The sequence below is a fragment of the Parus major genome, chromosome 19, assembly GCF_001522545.3.
Source record: "Parus major isolate Abel chromosome 19, Parus_major1.1, whole genome shotgun sequence".
In the NCBI taxonomy this organism is placed as follows: domain Eukaryota; kingdom Metazoa; phylum Chordata; class Aves; order Passeriformes; family Paridae; genus Parus; species Parus major.
Window position 1 is genome coordinate 112,654 of NC_031787.1, and position 16,497 is coordinate 129,150.

General features: G+C 57.2%; 2 protein-coding genes across 9 annotated transcripts in view; both read right to left on the reverse strand.

The window, feature by feature from the left end:
- Positions 1-17: 17 nt before the first annotated feature.
- On the reverse strand, positions 18-12,607 carry POM121 (POM121 transmembrane nucleoporin). The gene is made up of 12 exons (XM_033518869.1): positions 12,306-12,607; positions 11,878-12,039; positions 9,696-9,776; positions 9,248-9,419; positions 8,204-8,295; positions 7,379-7,449; positions 6,532-6,656; positions 6,029-6,131; positions 5,638-5,808; positions 3,603-5,309; positions 2,626-2,754; positions 18-2,413 (listed from the first exon to the last, which is right to left on the reverse strand). The coding sequence occupies exons 1-12, from the start codon at positions 12,575-12,577 to the stop codon at positions 2,319-2,321; spliced, it is 3,180 nt and encodes a 1,059-aa protein (XP_033374760.1). The 5' UTR covers positions 12,578-12,607; the 3' UTR covers positions 18-2,318.
- Positions 12,608-14,398: 1,791 nt separating this feature from the next.
- HIP1 (huntingtin interacting protein 1) overlaps positions 14,399-16,497 on the reverse strand; it is a 34,703-nt gene continuing 32,604 nt past the window's right edge. For 6 of the 8 annotated variants that reach the window (XM_015646597.2, XM_015646596.2, XM_015646595.2 and 3 more), the window contains one exon: positions 16,009-16,406. In XM_015646597.2, coding sequence (XP_015502083.1) covers positions 16,129-16,406 — 278 coding nt within the window. In that variant the 3' untranslated portion in view covers positions 16,009-16,128. Of the gene's footprint in view, positions 16,407-16,497 lie in introns of all 8 variants that reach the window. The other 2 variants (XM_015646598.2, XM_015646594.3) reach the window with 1 other exon arrangement.

Below are 16,497 nucleotides of genomic sequence, written 5' to 3' on the forward strand. Positions count from 1 at the left end.
ATCACACAGGCACAGCCTTTTGAACACAGTCATTTTATTTTAAACTGGGGACATAAGAAGCAAGGAAACAAAAATTGCACATTCACACTAATAACAGCCATACCCGGAATGATCCAAGTCTTCAGTCAGTTAAATCCAGCCTCCCCCCAAGCACAATGGGCTCTCCCTGCAGTGCCCGTGTGGCAGGGAAGGGCCAGCCTGGCTCCTCATAGCGTGTGGGATTATGTGGGGCAGCTACTTGGGGGGCAGGACCCAGAGCCAGGGTGCCCTTAACGTTGTCCTAGCTCATCCCCATCTTGTCAGAGTTGACCTGGCCAAACCCTGGCACCTTGAGGAAGGGGAGCGGGTGCTCTACTGGCCCAGGCTAGCTGGGGCACCCCGGCTCAGTCTTGGCAGGCACTAACCCCTGCCCATCTGCTTCCTCCAACCCCAAGGACACATTTTCCCAGCCTGGCTGCTCTTGGCCCACTTCACCCTCATCCATGCTAGTGGATGATAGCCAGAACATTCCCACCAACACCTGCAGGTCCTCTGTGTCTCCTAACTACAGGGCTGTGTCCACTCTATGCAACAGAGTCCATCCCCTGCCCTTTCTGCTTGGAGTCGCCTTGACCCTGGCACTTGGCACCATAATGTGAGAGCTCCTGCTCCTCACCCTCAGAGAAATAATTAAAAAACTTAAAAAAAACCAAACAAAAAGGTTTAGTCACATCCACATATGTCACATTTAAAAGGAAGGGGATGATGTACAGTGGGGGGAGCGTGGCAGAGCCTGCAGGATGCAGCTGCCTTTCCCAGCACAGTGCATTCCCACAGGCACAGCCAGGGTAACAACAGCTAAACACTAACAGCTGTGGGGCAGGCAACTTCACTGAACCAAGCTTGAAGGAATTTGAAGGCAATTTAGCTTAAATATAAAAATAAATTTTTATTTTGTTAAAAAATGTTTAAATATTTGTGAATTTTTTTTTTATTTTTTTTATATTTTTTAAATTTTTTTTTAAATTTAGACCTCAGCAAACACACACACTCACACGGCTCGGAGAGTAAAAACCTGGCAGCAAAGCATTCCTGGGAATGTAATGCCCATCCCTCACCAGGGACAGGGCAGGGGGTGGCTCTTTGGTGACCCCCAGCTCTGGCAGTCTCTTCCCACAGAAACTCCAAGGCAGGGAAGGGTGGGATTCCCACTCTTAGCTGGATGGGGACAGGGGAGGCAGCACCACGGTTCCTAGGAGCTAGTAAAACCCACTGGGATGGAGATGAGCTGAAAAATGAAAAACAACTTGGATTTGGGATGGGAAGAAAATGCATCTGCTCTGGACTCCTGTGAGTGGGAGTTGTGGGCCTCCTGAAGTGCAGAAGAGGTACTAGGGGAGAGGGAAAGGGAGGAGAGAGACTGCCACAGTTGGAATCCCCTGTCCTAGCTGCCTTTCAGTCACGACATGGAAGGGACAACTCCCCAGCACGAGCAGCCACGCAGTGATGCTACTGTCAACACCCAATTAGCTGGGGCACGTCTCCCCCCAAGGACTGGTGCCCCCCAAAAAAGAAACTCCAAACAGCAAATCCGGCATAACCAACATGCCGCCACACACACGGTTCAGCTCTTCCTCCAAACTCGACTCAGTGAGCACAGGAACAGAAGCACGGATAAAGCAGAACTGGGGAGCAGGGTGGGGGCAGCCCACAGCCCCACAGAGCAGCGGAAATGGGAGAGGGGTGGGGGGATCCCCATCCTCACCCCACACCTCCAGCCCAGGTCCTGGGCTATGGCATATCCTCAGCTGGAGGTAGCAGGACATTAGGTCCCAGAGAGGGGTGTCACCCAGCTGCACCCATGCCACTCACCTGTGGCACCAAAACAGAGCCAGGCTGGAACCCACCCTGGCTGCAGGCATGGGACCACGTTCACTAGGCCATGCAATGAACAATGGGAAAGATTTTGGGACCTGGTGAAGATGGTGTCTGACAGCAGCTTGGAACCACAGCATATTGCCAGCCAGGCTCTGAGTGGGACACAACCTTGGGGCTGGATGAGGGCTGGGGAGGGCCAAGGGAACAGCTAGAAGAAGCAAGTGGGGAGAAATGTACACATTATTAACCAAGGCAAAATAAATTGAGGGAAAGAACATTGTGGATATGTACAGAGATTTGTCCAGCCTTGGCTCTGGAACTGTTCAAGTAACAAGAGTTTGGTTTATCCCATCCCAGCACGGTCTCTGGTGGGTGTCAGGGATGGGGCCTGGTCCCACCATAGGGACAGCTCCAGCCCAGAGCCCCCACACACGGGCTACTGGAGTGCAGTAGCACTAGGGTTACTTTTTGCGGGTGTGCTGCCTCCGTGCCTGCAGCCGTTGGCGAGTGCCTGTCTTGGATCCTGCCCCGATGGAGAAGGCGGGAGTGGATGAACCTGGAAGCAAAAAGGTTGCTCAGGTCTCTGTAGCTTTGGAATCAATGTGATCCTCACCCTGGGAGGAACAGAAGGCTCGGTATCCCCCGGAGTCAGGCAGGTACCACCTGAGCCGTGTCCCAGAGCACACCTGGCTCTACCACTGCTCCCAGCCCAAGGGGACACCATGACCCAGGAGCTCCCCAAGGCTGGAGCACCAACTCCCACCTTACCAAAGGAAGTGCCGACTCCTCCAAAGCTCGACGCAGGAGTGCTGGGTGTTCTGAATGAAAGGGTGCCGCTTCCACTGCCCACGGCTCCAGGAACAGGTGTGCTCTGCCCAAAGGTCGGCACCGGAGCTCCTGGAAAGCAACAGGTCATTGTGAGCCAGCGCTGACAAAGGAGAAAGAGCCTTTTGGAGCTGGTGGCACCCAGAGGAGGCACAGGGTGAGGGCACAGGAGCTAAAGGAAGCTCTCTGGGGGCTGAAGCACCACAGAACCAGCTCCTGAAAAGTTCTTTTAATTCAGAATTTACACTCTCTGCATAATCACTGGGCTCTTGGAACAGCAGGCCTGCACAGAAGGATTTGCCAGGAAGGAACAAAGACCTTGGCCTTTCCAGATCAAGGAGTTGCTCACTGTGTGGGTTTCAGTTCCACGGGAGCTGGGAATCCAGCAAGGATCTGCCATGTTAGGGAAACCTGAGAGCAAGCATGAAGTGATGGCAGTTGCTGGCTGGCAACATTCCAACTCACTAAGGCATTCCAAGTGGCTGTTAAGGACTCAGATGATCTTGGCTCCTGCAGGACACTCAGATGGGCAGAGCTGGGACACTGGTGCCTTCAGAGGGGCCATTGAGCCGAGTTTAGGGATTCCACTCCCCAGAGGGCCAGGATCCTTACAGGGAGTGATGTGAGTACCTTCCCTTTGTATGGCAAGGCTCTACATAGCAGGAGCACTAGCTTCACCAGGGCTGTGAACCCCAGGAGCCTTGGCAAGCTCTGTCAGGAATACTATTGCCCAACTCTAGATCCTCAAGATGGCCTGTCTGCCCCCATCTCATTCTGGAAACGTTCAAGCCCATGTTGGACAGGGCCCTGAGCAACCTGGTCTAGTGGAAGGTGTCTCTGTCCATGGCACAGGGGTGGATCAACATGATCTTTAAGGTCCCTTCCAACATGACCCATTCCATGATTCCATGATGACTCACCTCCAAATGCAGGCTTGCTGTTGGGAGTGCTGCTCATGGTGAAGGCAAAGGGCGTGCTCTGGCCCTGAGCTCCCAGCGCACTCTGTGGCAGAGGTGAACCAAACGGTGTTGCTGCCGGGGCTGCCCCGCTCTGCCCAGCCCCAAAGCTGAAGGCCACAGCCGGGGACCCACTGCTAAGGCCCAGTGTGCCCATTGCAAAGGCACTGGTGGGGGGGCCTGGCTGGGTGGCAGCCCCGAAGGTGAATGGAGATGGGGTGCTGCCAAAGACAGTAGCACTGGTGCTGCTGCTTGTGGTCTGGGTGGTGGCACCAAAGCTGGATGTGGTGGAGGTGGCTGTTCCAAAAGAGAACACTGAGGTTGTGGTCCCGAACGCTGCCTGGGTGCTGCTGGTGCCAAAGGAGCCCTGAGCACTGGTTGTGCCGAAGGCTGGCTGGGCACCACTGCCAAATGCTGGCTGAGCCACTGACTGTGCTGGGGAGGCTCCAAAACTGAACGGGGGGGTGAAGGTGATAGAGCCAGCAGCAGGCTTGCTGGCAGGCACCTGGCTCTCAGCAGCCCCAGTGCTGAAGGTCAGCTGGCTCCCAGTGCCAGGGTATGGCGACAGTGGCTTTGCGCTGGCTGAAAAGCTGCCAAAAGCTGAAATGGAGGAGCCAAATGTCAGCGGCACTTGAGCTGTGGTGGCCGAGGCAGAGGTCAGCGTAGTGCTCCCAAATATGCTAAAGCCCACGGTGGTGGCAGCAACTGTCGAGGCTGAAGGTATCTGGCCAAAGGCAGGGCCTCCAGAGACACTGGTGGTGGCGGTGACTGTGGCTGGAGGTGGCTTCCCAAACTGGAACACAGGCCCTGAGGCTGCAAAGCTGGTTTCTGTGCCAGGAGCTGAGCTGGTGAGGCCCCCAAACAGGAAGGGCTGTGCTGTGCTGGTGGAGGTGGCAGCAGTGACAGTCACGCTGGAGGCAGGGCCAGTGGAAGCAGGTGGGTTCAATCCAAAGCTGAAGACAGGTTTAATGGTGGCATCCGTAGAGGAACTCTGGGTGGTAGCAGTTGTAGCTGCAGTGGTGAAGATGACGTTGGGAAGACCTGTGAATCCTGCCAGAGTAGCTGTGGAGGCAGTTGGTGGCTCTGAGGCTGGCTGTGCCAGAGGATTGAAGGCAAAAGGAGAGACTTTCGCTGGAGATGAAGCTGCAGTGATGCTGCCAAAGATGGGCTTGAATATGGAGGATGTGGAGGATGTTGAGGCAGGGCCTGAGCTTGCAGACACGGTGGCTGTGGTGGAAGTGACAGCTGTGCAGGCTGCTGCGTTCTCACTCTTAGGCACAGCACCAAAGATGGGTTTGAAGACAGGGACTGTGGTGGGCATGGCAGTGGGGACAGTGGGCACAGCAGTGGATGCGGTGGGCACAGCAGTGGTCACTGCTGGCTGGCTGGCTGGAGAGGGGCTCAGCATCCCAAACAGGATGCTTGGCTTTGGGAAGGAGGGAGGCTTGCTGGGGGTCTGACCCAGCTCGGTGAACCCAGGAGGGGCCAGGCTGCTGGGGGGTTGCACCACCAGCGCAGGGGGAGCACTGGGGGCAGGTGTGCTCAATACAGGCACAGTCTTGGTGTCAGCAGGGATGGCAGGTAGAGAGCTCGACTCCAATGACGCAGCAGGGGCAGGTGGCGGTGCAGCTGATGGAGGTGGTTGGGATGCTGCTGCAGCTCCAGAGGAGTCTGGAAAGGGGAGAGAGCTTATTTATGGACAAGGAGGCACCTTCAGAAGCCCACCCTTCTGACAGGTACCCACCCACTGCTGCAAAGGCTCCTCGAGCTCCCATCACACCCAGCCCTCCATGGTTACCACAGCCTCCAGCAGGACCAAAAGGTGCCTCAGCATCCCCAAAGGTGTCCCCTCAAGCCCTGCCTGCTAGCTCTGCTGCCAGCAGAGCATTTGAACAGAGGGTTTTGTCAGCTGCCTCATGCAGAGGCAATGAGGAGATCCTGCTGCACCTGCCCCATTCTGCTGGCATTCCACTGTGCCAACTCTCCTCCCCCTCCTCACCTGGTGCTGTGGATACAGCCTGGCTGCTCTGCATCTTCTTCAGGCTGTCCAGGAGTGAGGAGCTGGCTGGGGCAGAAGCTGTGGAGGCAGGCATAGGCCCAGGGGAGGTCACAGCAAACGCCAGTGGCTTGGACACAGGCATCATCTCTGCAGTGGTGCTGGGGACTGTATCTACAGGGAAACAGCAAGGTATCAGGACCCACAACTGGCTGTGAGGAACAAACCCTTAGCACAGCTTCCCACCAGGCAGGGGAACTGCACCTACACTCTACAGCCCCAGGCAACCTCACTCAGCACCACGTGACAGGAGATCTCCTCAGCTAGAGGACATTAAGAGCACCCCCAAACCCAAGCATGATCCTATCCCTCCACATTCCCAGCCCATCCTCACCAGCCTTATCCTCCAAGACACTGTTGAACCACTGCAGCACTGCCTTCTTCTCTGCGTCCAGGTCCTCTGAGGTGATGGAGTAGCCCAGCTGAGGTGGTGGAGGCTGCCAAGAGAGAGCAGCAGCAGCTTAGCTCCTTTCCAGGGAAGCGGGCAGAGCCTCTTTGAAGGTGTGCTGGTGATTGGCTGTGGCACGCCCTGTGAAGCAGGTGGTCCTGCCGCAGCTACCGTGGAGCTCCGGTTCCCAACTCTGGTGGGCCCCCGGCGTGGCACTGAGGGCACAGCAGGCCTTCCCCAGGCCATTACCTGGTCCGGCAGCAGGCAGCACAACCACGCACAGCCCACCAGACACTGGGGCTGGGGAGAGCGTCACTTCCCACTCGGCCAAGGATGGGGCCTCCTTCCTGAGGGCAGGCAGGTCAGTGTGCCCCCAGCCCTGCAGAAATTGCAGTGAGCACATTCTATTGCCAGAGTGGGGCCAAAGGGGCTGCGAGACAGTGACGTACCAGCACCAGCTGGTCCCCATGGAGGGACGACACCAACGGGATCTTCCGCTTGCGCTTCCCACTGCTCCCCGACGCAGATGGCAGGCTCAGGGAATTCTGCTTCTTCCACACCGGTGACTCCACCACTATAGAAGGAGACAAGTCAAGTCAGGCCAAGCTTTGTGCAGAGAAGTGTTTGGTTTTAGTGACGGGGCTGTCCCTTCTGACCGCACTCTGGGTCAGTCCACTAAGAGGGGTGGTCCCACTAAGAGGGCAGGGCCAGGGGCACAGTCTGAAGCTGAAGTCAAGGTTGTGATGTCCCCAAAGAGCAGCTTCACATCCAGGAGGTCCCTGACATGAGGCTAGTGGGGCTCTGTGGGGCAGTGGCCCCATCCTAGCTCCATGGATGTGTGCCAACACACTGCCTACCCAAACCACATGCCACATCTGGCACTGCATCATGGAGCCCATCTGCCATGGGCACAGAGGATTTCCTCTCTGTTTTAGCTGAGGAAGCATTGGAATAAGCTCAGACTGTAATCTGGCCAGGTGCTACTCATGCCACAGCAGGTTGTGGATCAAGGCTGACACCTGAGTCATGCTGAGTTGAAAGCTGGAGCTCCCCCTTGCAAGCCAGCTCCCAGGCATCTGCTAGCACCCCAACACTGTCAGCATCCCCTTATCACTTGGAAATCCCACTAGGGCAGTCATTGAGACCAGCAGAAGTGCCACTGCCTTGGGAGCAGCACATGCCAAGTTTCCACATGACCCTCAAGCCAATCCCACTGCAGACCTCAGCTGCCTCCTGTCCTGCTCTCTTGCTTGCACCAGTGACCTGGATGCAGGGTAAGGGCACACCTATACTTACCCTTCTCTGTCTGCAGCTCCTTGTCTGATTTCACTGGGGTGGAAGCATTGGAACAATGGGACTCCTCTTCCCTGCGTAAGGAGGAGGGACAGTTAGGGTCAACCATGGGCTCAGCCCTATCCCCAGGGAGCAGGATGACACTGAACAAGCTGAAGAATCCTACAAGTATCCCGGGTGTGTTTATTTGCCTCCTGCAAACAGATCTCAGGACAAAAGCTTTGCCCAGCTCCAGGCAGAGGAGTTGCTTCCTGCTCCAGACTCAGCTTGGCTGAGCCTGTGCACCTTCCACAAGACAAATCAGCCTCAGGAGGGTAGCTGGGGGGGTCTCAGATGGGAGTCACTGCCTTTTGCAGGTTGGGCCCACCCAGGTAGTTATGCCAGTTTTAGTTCAGACATAAGCTTAGGCTCCTCTGACTTGAGAAGGAGGAGAAGACAGGCTGTGCTCCAAGGCAGCATTAAAATAGAGATCCTGGGATTTGACTTTAAGATGGCAAAAATCAGGGCCTGTCTCTTCCCAATGATCCAGCAATCCAGGCCATGCCAATGCCATCAGGCACCACCACTACTGCGGCAACCTGTGCCCTTTAATCTCTGACCTGGCTTGGTAGCAGGCCAGGGGTGGCACAGCTTGGACATGCCACAGCATAGCCAGGTGACAGGGAGGCGGATTGACACAAATGGGTCTCTACATCATTATGAGAGGAGTCTGCTCTGTCCCAGCTCCATTGGAAAGTGGGACTTGCATGCTAAGATGGCTGGGAAGGACTGTTCTCTTGCTAGCTGGCCATCAGCAAGCAGGCACTTGCCAGGTGACCGGCTGATTACCTGGCTTTCTTGAGAGGCCACTCTGGTGTCTGAGGGCGGGAGGATGCTGGGCTGGACAGAGGGGACACACTCACACCACTTCTCTTCCACCGCTGGAATGCAGAGAGATACCAGCAGTAACTTGGCATGGGCGTAACAGAGAGCACAGCCGCCCTCCTCCCTGGTCACCCACACTAAGCCCCATTGCCCAGGGCTCATTGGGCTGTTGAGCCCAATGAGCTCAGAGCTTCTCTTGCTTCACCACCACTTAAACTCCCCTCCACATTTTAGGGAGCACAAAGTCTGGCCACTGCAAGCTGAATCCACATGAGGAACAAACAGCCTCCAGGGCCTTTACTGCCTTGGCTGAGCAGAGGGAGCACTGGGCCCGCTCTTGCAGGGTTCTTGCAGGCTTCCCACTATGTGACCCAGGCAGAGGCCATCCAACTGCTTTGGACACCCTCGTGTGTAGGGCTGCTCTGGCAGAAGCCAGCACCTCCTTGCCATGAGTTCAAAGCAGATGGATCCCAATGCAAGGGTCAGACTCTGAACCCCCAGCAAAGCCCTTCCTCCTGCTGCCTAGAGCAAACCCTCCCCCACAGAGAGAGCTCCAGTAGCCATGGCTATGTGTCCCTGGCACATCTGCAAGCCCAGACAGGCCACAAGCAGGGCTCCATCACAGGTGGGATCTGTGTCAGTGTGGGAACACACAGCTCCCACATTGCTGACTCCAGCTGAAAATATGTCAGCACAGCCAAACCATTTTTTTTTTTTCCCTTCTCCTGGATCTATCCAGTCTAGCAGACTGGTCAAAGAGAGAGGGGAAAACAGTCTCATTCTTGGTTTGGTGTAAAAGCAGCAGTACAGCTCAGACTGGGACTCCTCCAAAAACCAGATAATTACTGCTTGTCCCATGGCTCAGAGCCCACCTGATCCCCAGGGTGATGACTGCCAAGCTGAGCACACTGGGTTCAGGCACCCAGCCACACCAGTGTTTCCTCATAAGCCCAGAGCTGGGATTACATGGGTGATCCCAAAGGAATTGTCAAGCTGCAGTGTCCTTACCTGCGTGAGGCCCCGGCTGGAGCTGTAGGAGCTGGCAATGGCATTGCGGAGGGAGCTGGGGATCCCACCAGTGTAGGTGTTGTTGAGGGAGCTCATGGAGGATGTGCGAGACCTCTTGTTGGAGCAGTCATCTGGGCAGTGTGAGACGAGACCCCTCTTCAGACAGCCTGGCCTGGAGGGGGATGAAGGTTTGATGAGCTGCTCACTGATCCTGCCCACCAGTTCTTTCCATGCAGGGCAGATGGAGGAAGGCAATCTGGCTTAGAAACAACCCTCAGCTGCAGCACAGTCCTGTCACAGGGCGACAGACTGAAGGCACAACCACAGCTTCTCTTGCTCTACCCTGAAGCCAAGCTCTGCAAGCAAAACCCAAATCCCCTCTTCCAGATCCCACAGACATTTGCTCCCTCCCACCTCAGAAGTTACTTTTGGCCCACTGGGTACTTACTTGGGTATGAGAGAAGCAGGGGCACCATTGGCTACCAGCGGCTCAAATGCCGACTGGCCACTTCCACTGCTGTCATGGCGCCTGTGGGAAATGAGTGTGAAAGTCAATGACAGTGTGGCAGCGTCTTTCAGCCTGGGGAAAGGCAGGCTGAGCACCCAGAGAGAGATCAAACCTTGCTTTTTTCCTGGTACTCAATACCCAGGACAGAGCTTTCCCCCACCTACACTCTGCTGCAAATTTTCTCTCCCTGTGGGCCTGTCCTCACTGACTCTCACCCCAAACACCAGGAACTCCTCCAGCTGCCTGCTGGGCACAGTAGTATGGTGTAAAAAAAGCAAAACAAAACCCCAAAAAAACCCCCCAAATTTTCCTTAAATCCATTACTCTAAGCCAAAATACTTCCAGAAATGAGCTGCCAAGTCTTTCTGAACAGACCTGAGCTCTGAAACTCCCACCTCTGACCTCTACCTAACCAATGCCGTGGACAGCTCAAGCCAAATACCCAATTTCCCTTCCCACAGATTTTATGAAGATCTGAAATGTCAAAATCACAGAAGACACCCTGCTGTAAAGTGGAGCTGGAGGTGTAAGACAGTCCTGTCACTTGGCCAAGTGCTCTTCTCAAGCCAACAGCAAGCTGACCCCAAGGCACAGGTGATCCCACACACTCCAGCTGACACAGCTCCTTTCTGTCCGCCAAGGACACAGAATTTTCCATCTACAAGCATTCCTTGTGCTTGCCAGATATTAATGCCTTCAAAATTGACTTTTGTGACAGAACTGTGTATTGGCATATTAAAAAAAAAAAAAAAAACAGTTTAAAGAAAAATACCCTAAGCTAATCCTGTCTGTGTACTCATTCTGTCGTCGTTCTCACTGGCTCTTATGGGGCTCAGATCCAATGAGCCAAGCATTCAGAGATGGGAATTCAGTGCTGGAGAACGGTGCGCCCTGCTGTACCCTGCTCTGCTCCCTGGGCCACCTCTAGCAGCAGCCCCAGTGCAGGACAACGCCCCAGGCACTGCCCAAGAAGTGTCTCAGCTCCCCATCCCAGCTCAGATGGAAGAATCTCCACAGACACAACTAGGAAGGATGAAGCAACTGTTGGAGCAAGTCTAGGAAACAGCTACAGATTTGGTAAGGGGACCGGAGCACCTTCCCTATGGAAACAGGCTGAGACATCAGGTGCTGTTCAACCTGAAACAGAGAAGGCTGTGTGGAGATCCCAGCAGCATTTCAGGATCTGAAGGGGCCTGCAAGGAAGCTGGAGAAGGTCTGCATCAAGAAGTGCAGTGATAGGACAAAGGGGAAAGGCTTCAAATTGAAAACAAGAGTAATTTAAGTTGGATACACAGCATAAATTCTTTCTTCTGAGAGTGGTGAGGCCGTGGCACAGGCTTCCCAGAGAAACTGTGGCTGCCTCATCCCTGGAAGTGTTCAAGGCCAGGTTGGACAAGACTTGGAGAAACCTGGTGTAGTGGAAGGTGTCCCTACCCATGACAGGAGGCAGCACTGGAAAAGCTTTAAGGTCCCTTTCAACCCAAATCATCCTGTTATTCTAGGAAAAGCAGAAGGGTGGGATAGCAAGGCAAGTGCTGCGGCTGGGTGGCTGGAAAGGCTCTGACAGACCATGGCTGTCAGGATTTACTCCTTGTCCTTCCTAGGACACTGGCAAAAACGTAGCACTAGACAATGCCCTGTGTACTCTCTTGTTCCACCTTCCTCTGCTACATCAGCTCACAAGGGAAGTGCTTGGAGCTTTCCAAGTGCAATGCTTCCACCTGGTAATCTCATCTCTCCTGGGAGCCCAGGACTGACAGAGCCCATAGCAGATACCAACATTTCCTATCATGCTTTCCCCTTCTGCAAACCCTTGTAAGGAGACAAGCCACTTCCCATCCAGGCTTCCCAAAACACATCCCAGTCAGGCAGGGGAACTGGACCCACATCAAAACCACATTCCTTCAATCGAAAAGGAGGACTTTTGATGTAGCACCAAGGGCCAGGTGATGGATGGGGTGTTCTTCCTCTTTGCAGACCACTTCTGGCATTACTTTTTCAGTCCAGGTCTCATGGGGTCTGGCATGCTCTGGGACACATCCCATTTCTCACCTCTGGAGCAAGAATCCCATCTGTGACCTTCCCAACACACTAGCTGCAACTCGAAGTGGTCTCTTTTTACCTTCTTTTGCTCTCCTGATCATTCCCAAAAGTCTGGGACTCCTCCTCTTCCTCCACAGCCCTTTTTCTGCTCTCTCTGATGGCATTCAGCACAGTCTCCTTTGCACATGGGTCAGGGCTGCTGGTGGCTGAGAAGGCCAGAGGCGAGACCAGCTGCTCTATACTGTGGAACAGAGCAAAGTAAGATGTGAGGCAGGTTGGGATCCCCAGTGTGATCCCCCTACAGAATAGAGACCACAGCTCTCCCACGCAGCCCTTCTGGGGAGGTTTGGACACCACCATCACCAGCCCCATGGCAGCGGGATGGGATGCTGCTCCCGGGCACACCACAGCCAGCTAAAGGCTTCCACCTTTCCCACGGTGTCCTGGTTCCCACCGTGACCGATAACCGGGCTCCCCCAGGTGTGTCCCGGTCTCCTCCGTACTCACGCCGGGGAGCGGGCGATGCCGACAGCCGGCGGGGCGATTCTCACGGTGACGGGGCTCCGGAGCGGGCCGGTACGGCGGGCCCAAGGAGCGCTGCGGGGGGAGCCGCCCTCCCAGCGGGCGGCGGGCAAGCACAGCGGCACGGCAGACCGGGCCTCAGGCAGCGGGTACCGGCGGCGCGGGGCCTGCGGCCGGCGGCGCGAAACCCTATAGGGACAGAATGCGGTCAGCACCTCCGGCGCGGTCTGGGGCTTCCCTGCCTGCTCTGCCCCCATCTTCCCCTTGCTTACCCGGGCTGGGGGCGAAGCGGCGCGGCCCTGGCGGCCGGGCCTCCGTTGGCGGCGGCTTTGCCGGGCGGGCGCGGCGCGGGCGGGCCGGGCCGCATGGCGCACCAGGCGCCTGCCGCGCCCAGCGCAGCCGCGCCCAGCAGGGCGCCCCGAAAGAGCAGCCAGGCCAGGGCGAGCGCCAGCGCGGCGGCCACGGCCAGCGCGGCCCTTACAGCGACATCCCGCCGCCCGCCCGGCCCCGCGCCCGCCATCCCCGCGCGCCCGCCGCTCCCGGCGTGCTCTGCGGGGCGGGGCGGGCGGGGCGCACGCGGGGGTTAACGACAGGGCGGAAGCTCCCCGGGTGGGCGGAGCTGAGGGGGAGCGCGGCCTGCCCTCTCGGCACGTACCTCGGGGGCGGGGCTTAGGAGAGGAACGCGCCCAGCAGGCGGGGCTTCCTGTCCCAGCGCACCAATCCTGCCGCCGTACGCGGAGGGGGCGTAGCCCCGCGGGCAGGCGGGGATTGGCGGAGGAGGGGTGATATGGACCGCTCTCGCTACGTCACAAGGGGGGCGGAGCTGCTGTGGTGAGCGGGCGGAGCTCCCGGCATGCTCTGCGCGGGGCGGGCGGGGGTCCTGCCGGCCCTCGTTCCCATGCCCGCGACCCCTCTCCACACTCTTGTCCTCTCTTCTCGTTCCCCGGCCAGGGTCTCCTCTCCTCGTCACCCATCTCCCCTGCCTCAGGCCATGTGTCCCTGTCCCCAACCCCCTCCCTTCCCCCCCACCCAAATTCCAATTTCCCCATCTCTACTCCAATCCACAGTCCTGTTTACCACCCCAATACTCATGTCCTCCCTCTCCCGGTCCCTGGGTCCCCATCCTGTCTCTAACAACCCCCCCCTACATCATTCCAGCCTCTGTGTACCCCTCCTCTGCCCTCCCTATGTCCCTCTTCCCATCCTCTCCCTTACAGCCCCCCCATACCATTCCAGCCTCTGTGTCCCCTTGTCCCAGTCTCTGTGTGTCCTCAAATGTCGCCAATGCCAACGCCGCATCTGACCACATGTCCCACATACAGAAACCAGGGGCTACAGTCCTGCCTCTCCCCAGTCACCACCGTGTCCAGCCCTTCTCCCAAATGAAGGGTGCCATTGCCACCATCCTCTGAGCACAGGGCTGGGAACCATGGCTGGCTGCCTTAGGGTCCTCAGGAGACATGGCTAGCCCTAGGGATTTCCCACCCCACTGCCAGTCAGCTGTGTCCTGCAGAGCAGGGCCAACAGCAAGGAAAATAACAGGGATCATGGCAAGGACAGTGGCTGCTGTCAACAGAGCTTTCTGCATTCCAGGGGTCCAAGTGGCCCTGACGGTGCTGGAGGACACTAGGTGCTGCCCAGGGTGGGTTAAACATACTTAGGAGGGGACATTCCCCTGAGATCCTTGTCTGGCCTCCACGGGCCATGAAGCAGCAGGACCCTCTTGCCATGACTCCGCTGGGATGACCCTACAGCACAGGGTGATCTGCATGGCCTCCCCACTGCAGCATCAACCCCCCAGGAAGGAAGGACAAAGCCACCCACAATCCTCAGGGCTGGGCAGGGATCACATCCTGATGCCCTTCCCAGCAAAAAGAGGGGATATGCAGGATGGCCATGCGTGGCCCCCCACCCTTGTGGGGACATGCAGGCGTGCAACAGCTGGGGGCAAAAGCTGGAGGTCATCACCAGGACAACACGCAGGTCTCCTCCACACCAAATGATTCTGGGAGCCACTGAGCACCCTGATGAGCCCAGGACCCCCTTGTGACACAGGTCCCCTGTAGCTCCCCACAAGCTGCAGGGCTGGGCCGAAGGCTTTATTGAAAAATCCAAAACAAACAACATGGTCATTTTATCATACAATGAAAACCCAAATCATTTTGCCCTGCAGTGGGGGCTACCCCTGCCATCCCTGTCACCAGCTGCCATCACTGGGGACACCGCAGGGACCCTCTGCCCATGCCTGGCTGAGATACAAAAGGGACAAGTGTATTTGGCCAAGAGTGGTGCTGCAGTCCCCAAGCTCCCAATGCAACTGTGACCCCCGCTCCCCAGCTCCAAGGCCTGAGGTAGTTGGGCGTGCAGGCAAGACTCCCCCCAAAAAAGTGGGGAGGGTTTTGGGGCTCCCTGTGTCCTGCAGGAACAGGATGGTTGGTATTGCATCCAAGGGGAGCCAGCATGGGCTGAGGATGGGGAAGCAGCAGGACCCCCAGGGGGAGGTCCAGGTCCCTCTGGCAAGCTGGCACACAGAGTGGGTGGTCCAGCAGCAGGGCTGGGAGGGCACATGGGAACGGTGGGTCCCTGCACACTGGATGGCTGCATGGAGGGGTGGCAGCTCTGAGGCCACAGTGGTGGCAGGTCCCGCTGCTCGAGGTGCCAGCTGCGTGCTGACAGGTGGGCATTGCTGGGAAAGCACACAGTGACAGCCCAGCCTGTTCCCAAAGGGAGAAAGACCAAATCCTGTCCTCAGCACCCCAAGAGGAGGGACACTGGCCCCAGCAGGAGCACCAGCAGGACCATGGGGCATGGGGACATCGCTACATGGTCTGACATCACTGTCTCCACTGCAGCGAGATGAGCTGGGGGGCCCAGAGGTGGCTCATGGCCCCTGCCCTCGGAGCCCCCTGCTCAAGGCACAAAGGTTACCCGGTTGGTGCCAGCCCCATGGCCGCCCCTGCCCACCACCACACTGGCCCTGATCCCGCTGCACCCAAGAGGGTGGTGACACCAGGGTGGCACCAGAGTGAGCAGGGACAGGGAGCTGCTTATTCTGGCTTTGGGGTGCTCTGGTTTTGGGGCACCCTGACTTCCCCCCAAACTCTCTGTGCTGCTGCCCTAGAGTTGCCCCCCACCCCCAGGAGCTGGTGGCTTGTGCAGTGGCACTGTTGTGGCCCAAACCCACACCCAGCACCTTGTGGAGGGTTTATTGCTGGCATGAACACAGTGAACTGTCAGAGCAGAGCATCCCAGTTCAGGGAGGGCTTGGGAGGCATTTTGGGGACCTGGAATGAGGAACAGGAGCTCATGGCAGCAGACCTCCTGCTGCTGCCCCTTTCCTAACTGTTCCTGGCACCCTGTGTAACCATGGGACACCACCTCTCAGCCTGCAATGGCCAAAGGCACTCGGTGTCCCCACCAAGGGGGAGCACACGTAGCACCAAGCCCAGCAGCACCCCAAAAGCTGTCCTCCGCCCAGTGGCACCCCTGGGACCTTCGGCATGCTCATTCCTGGGACAGGGGGGACATTCTTAATGAGCCAGGGGCTGGATTAAGGCTGGAAAAGCAGCAAGAGGCAAGAGAAGACTAACCGCTCTTGCTCAGCCAGAGACGGCTCTAGGAGTTCCCAGAATCTGTGCAAAAACAAAACTAAAGGGTTAAAGACCCCCGCGTAGACACCTCCCCCCACCCCCAGCAGCTCTAATAAATACAGGTGTGGTTTGCGCCCTCATCCTGGCCCCGGGGTGTGGCTGGAAGCTCGGCTCTGGTGCTGGAGGCGGCTCCTGGAGGGACACAGGGGACATGTGCTTCAGTGGGGCTTCTGCACCACTTCCTTGGGGATCTTCTCAACAGACTGCACCAAGTGGGGTCCCAGGGGTGTCCCCCACAGGGTCCCTCCCAGGTGTCCCCCGTGGGCTGCTTCTACCACTGGTGCTAATCTGCAGCTATAGGTGGGAAGACGGGGCCAGGGGGTGCGCTGTCCACCAGCATCCCTCTGCCGCATCCCTCTGGGACCACAGGGCTGCTCTAGCAGCAGCTGAGCCCCCTGTCTGGGGATGATGTAGATCCCACACGTTCGGGTCTTTCCTGTGGAGAGACCCCAAGGGATTTGCCCATGTGTGCCAACTATCCCCAGGCTTTTGTGGCAGTTGCAACAAAACCTCCTTACTGCCATGGA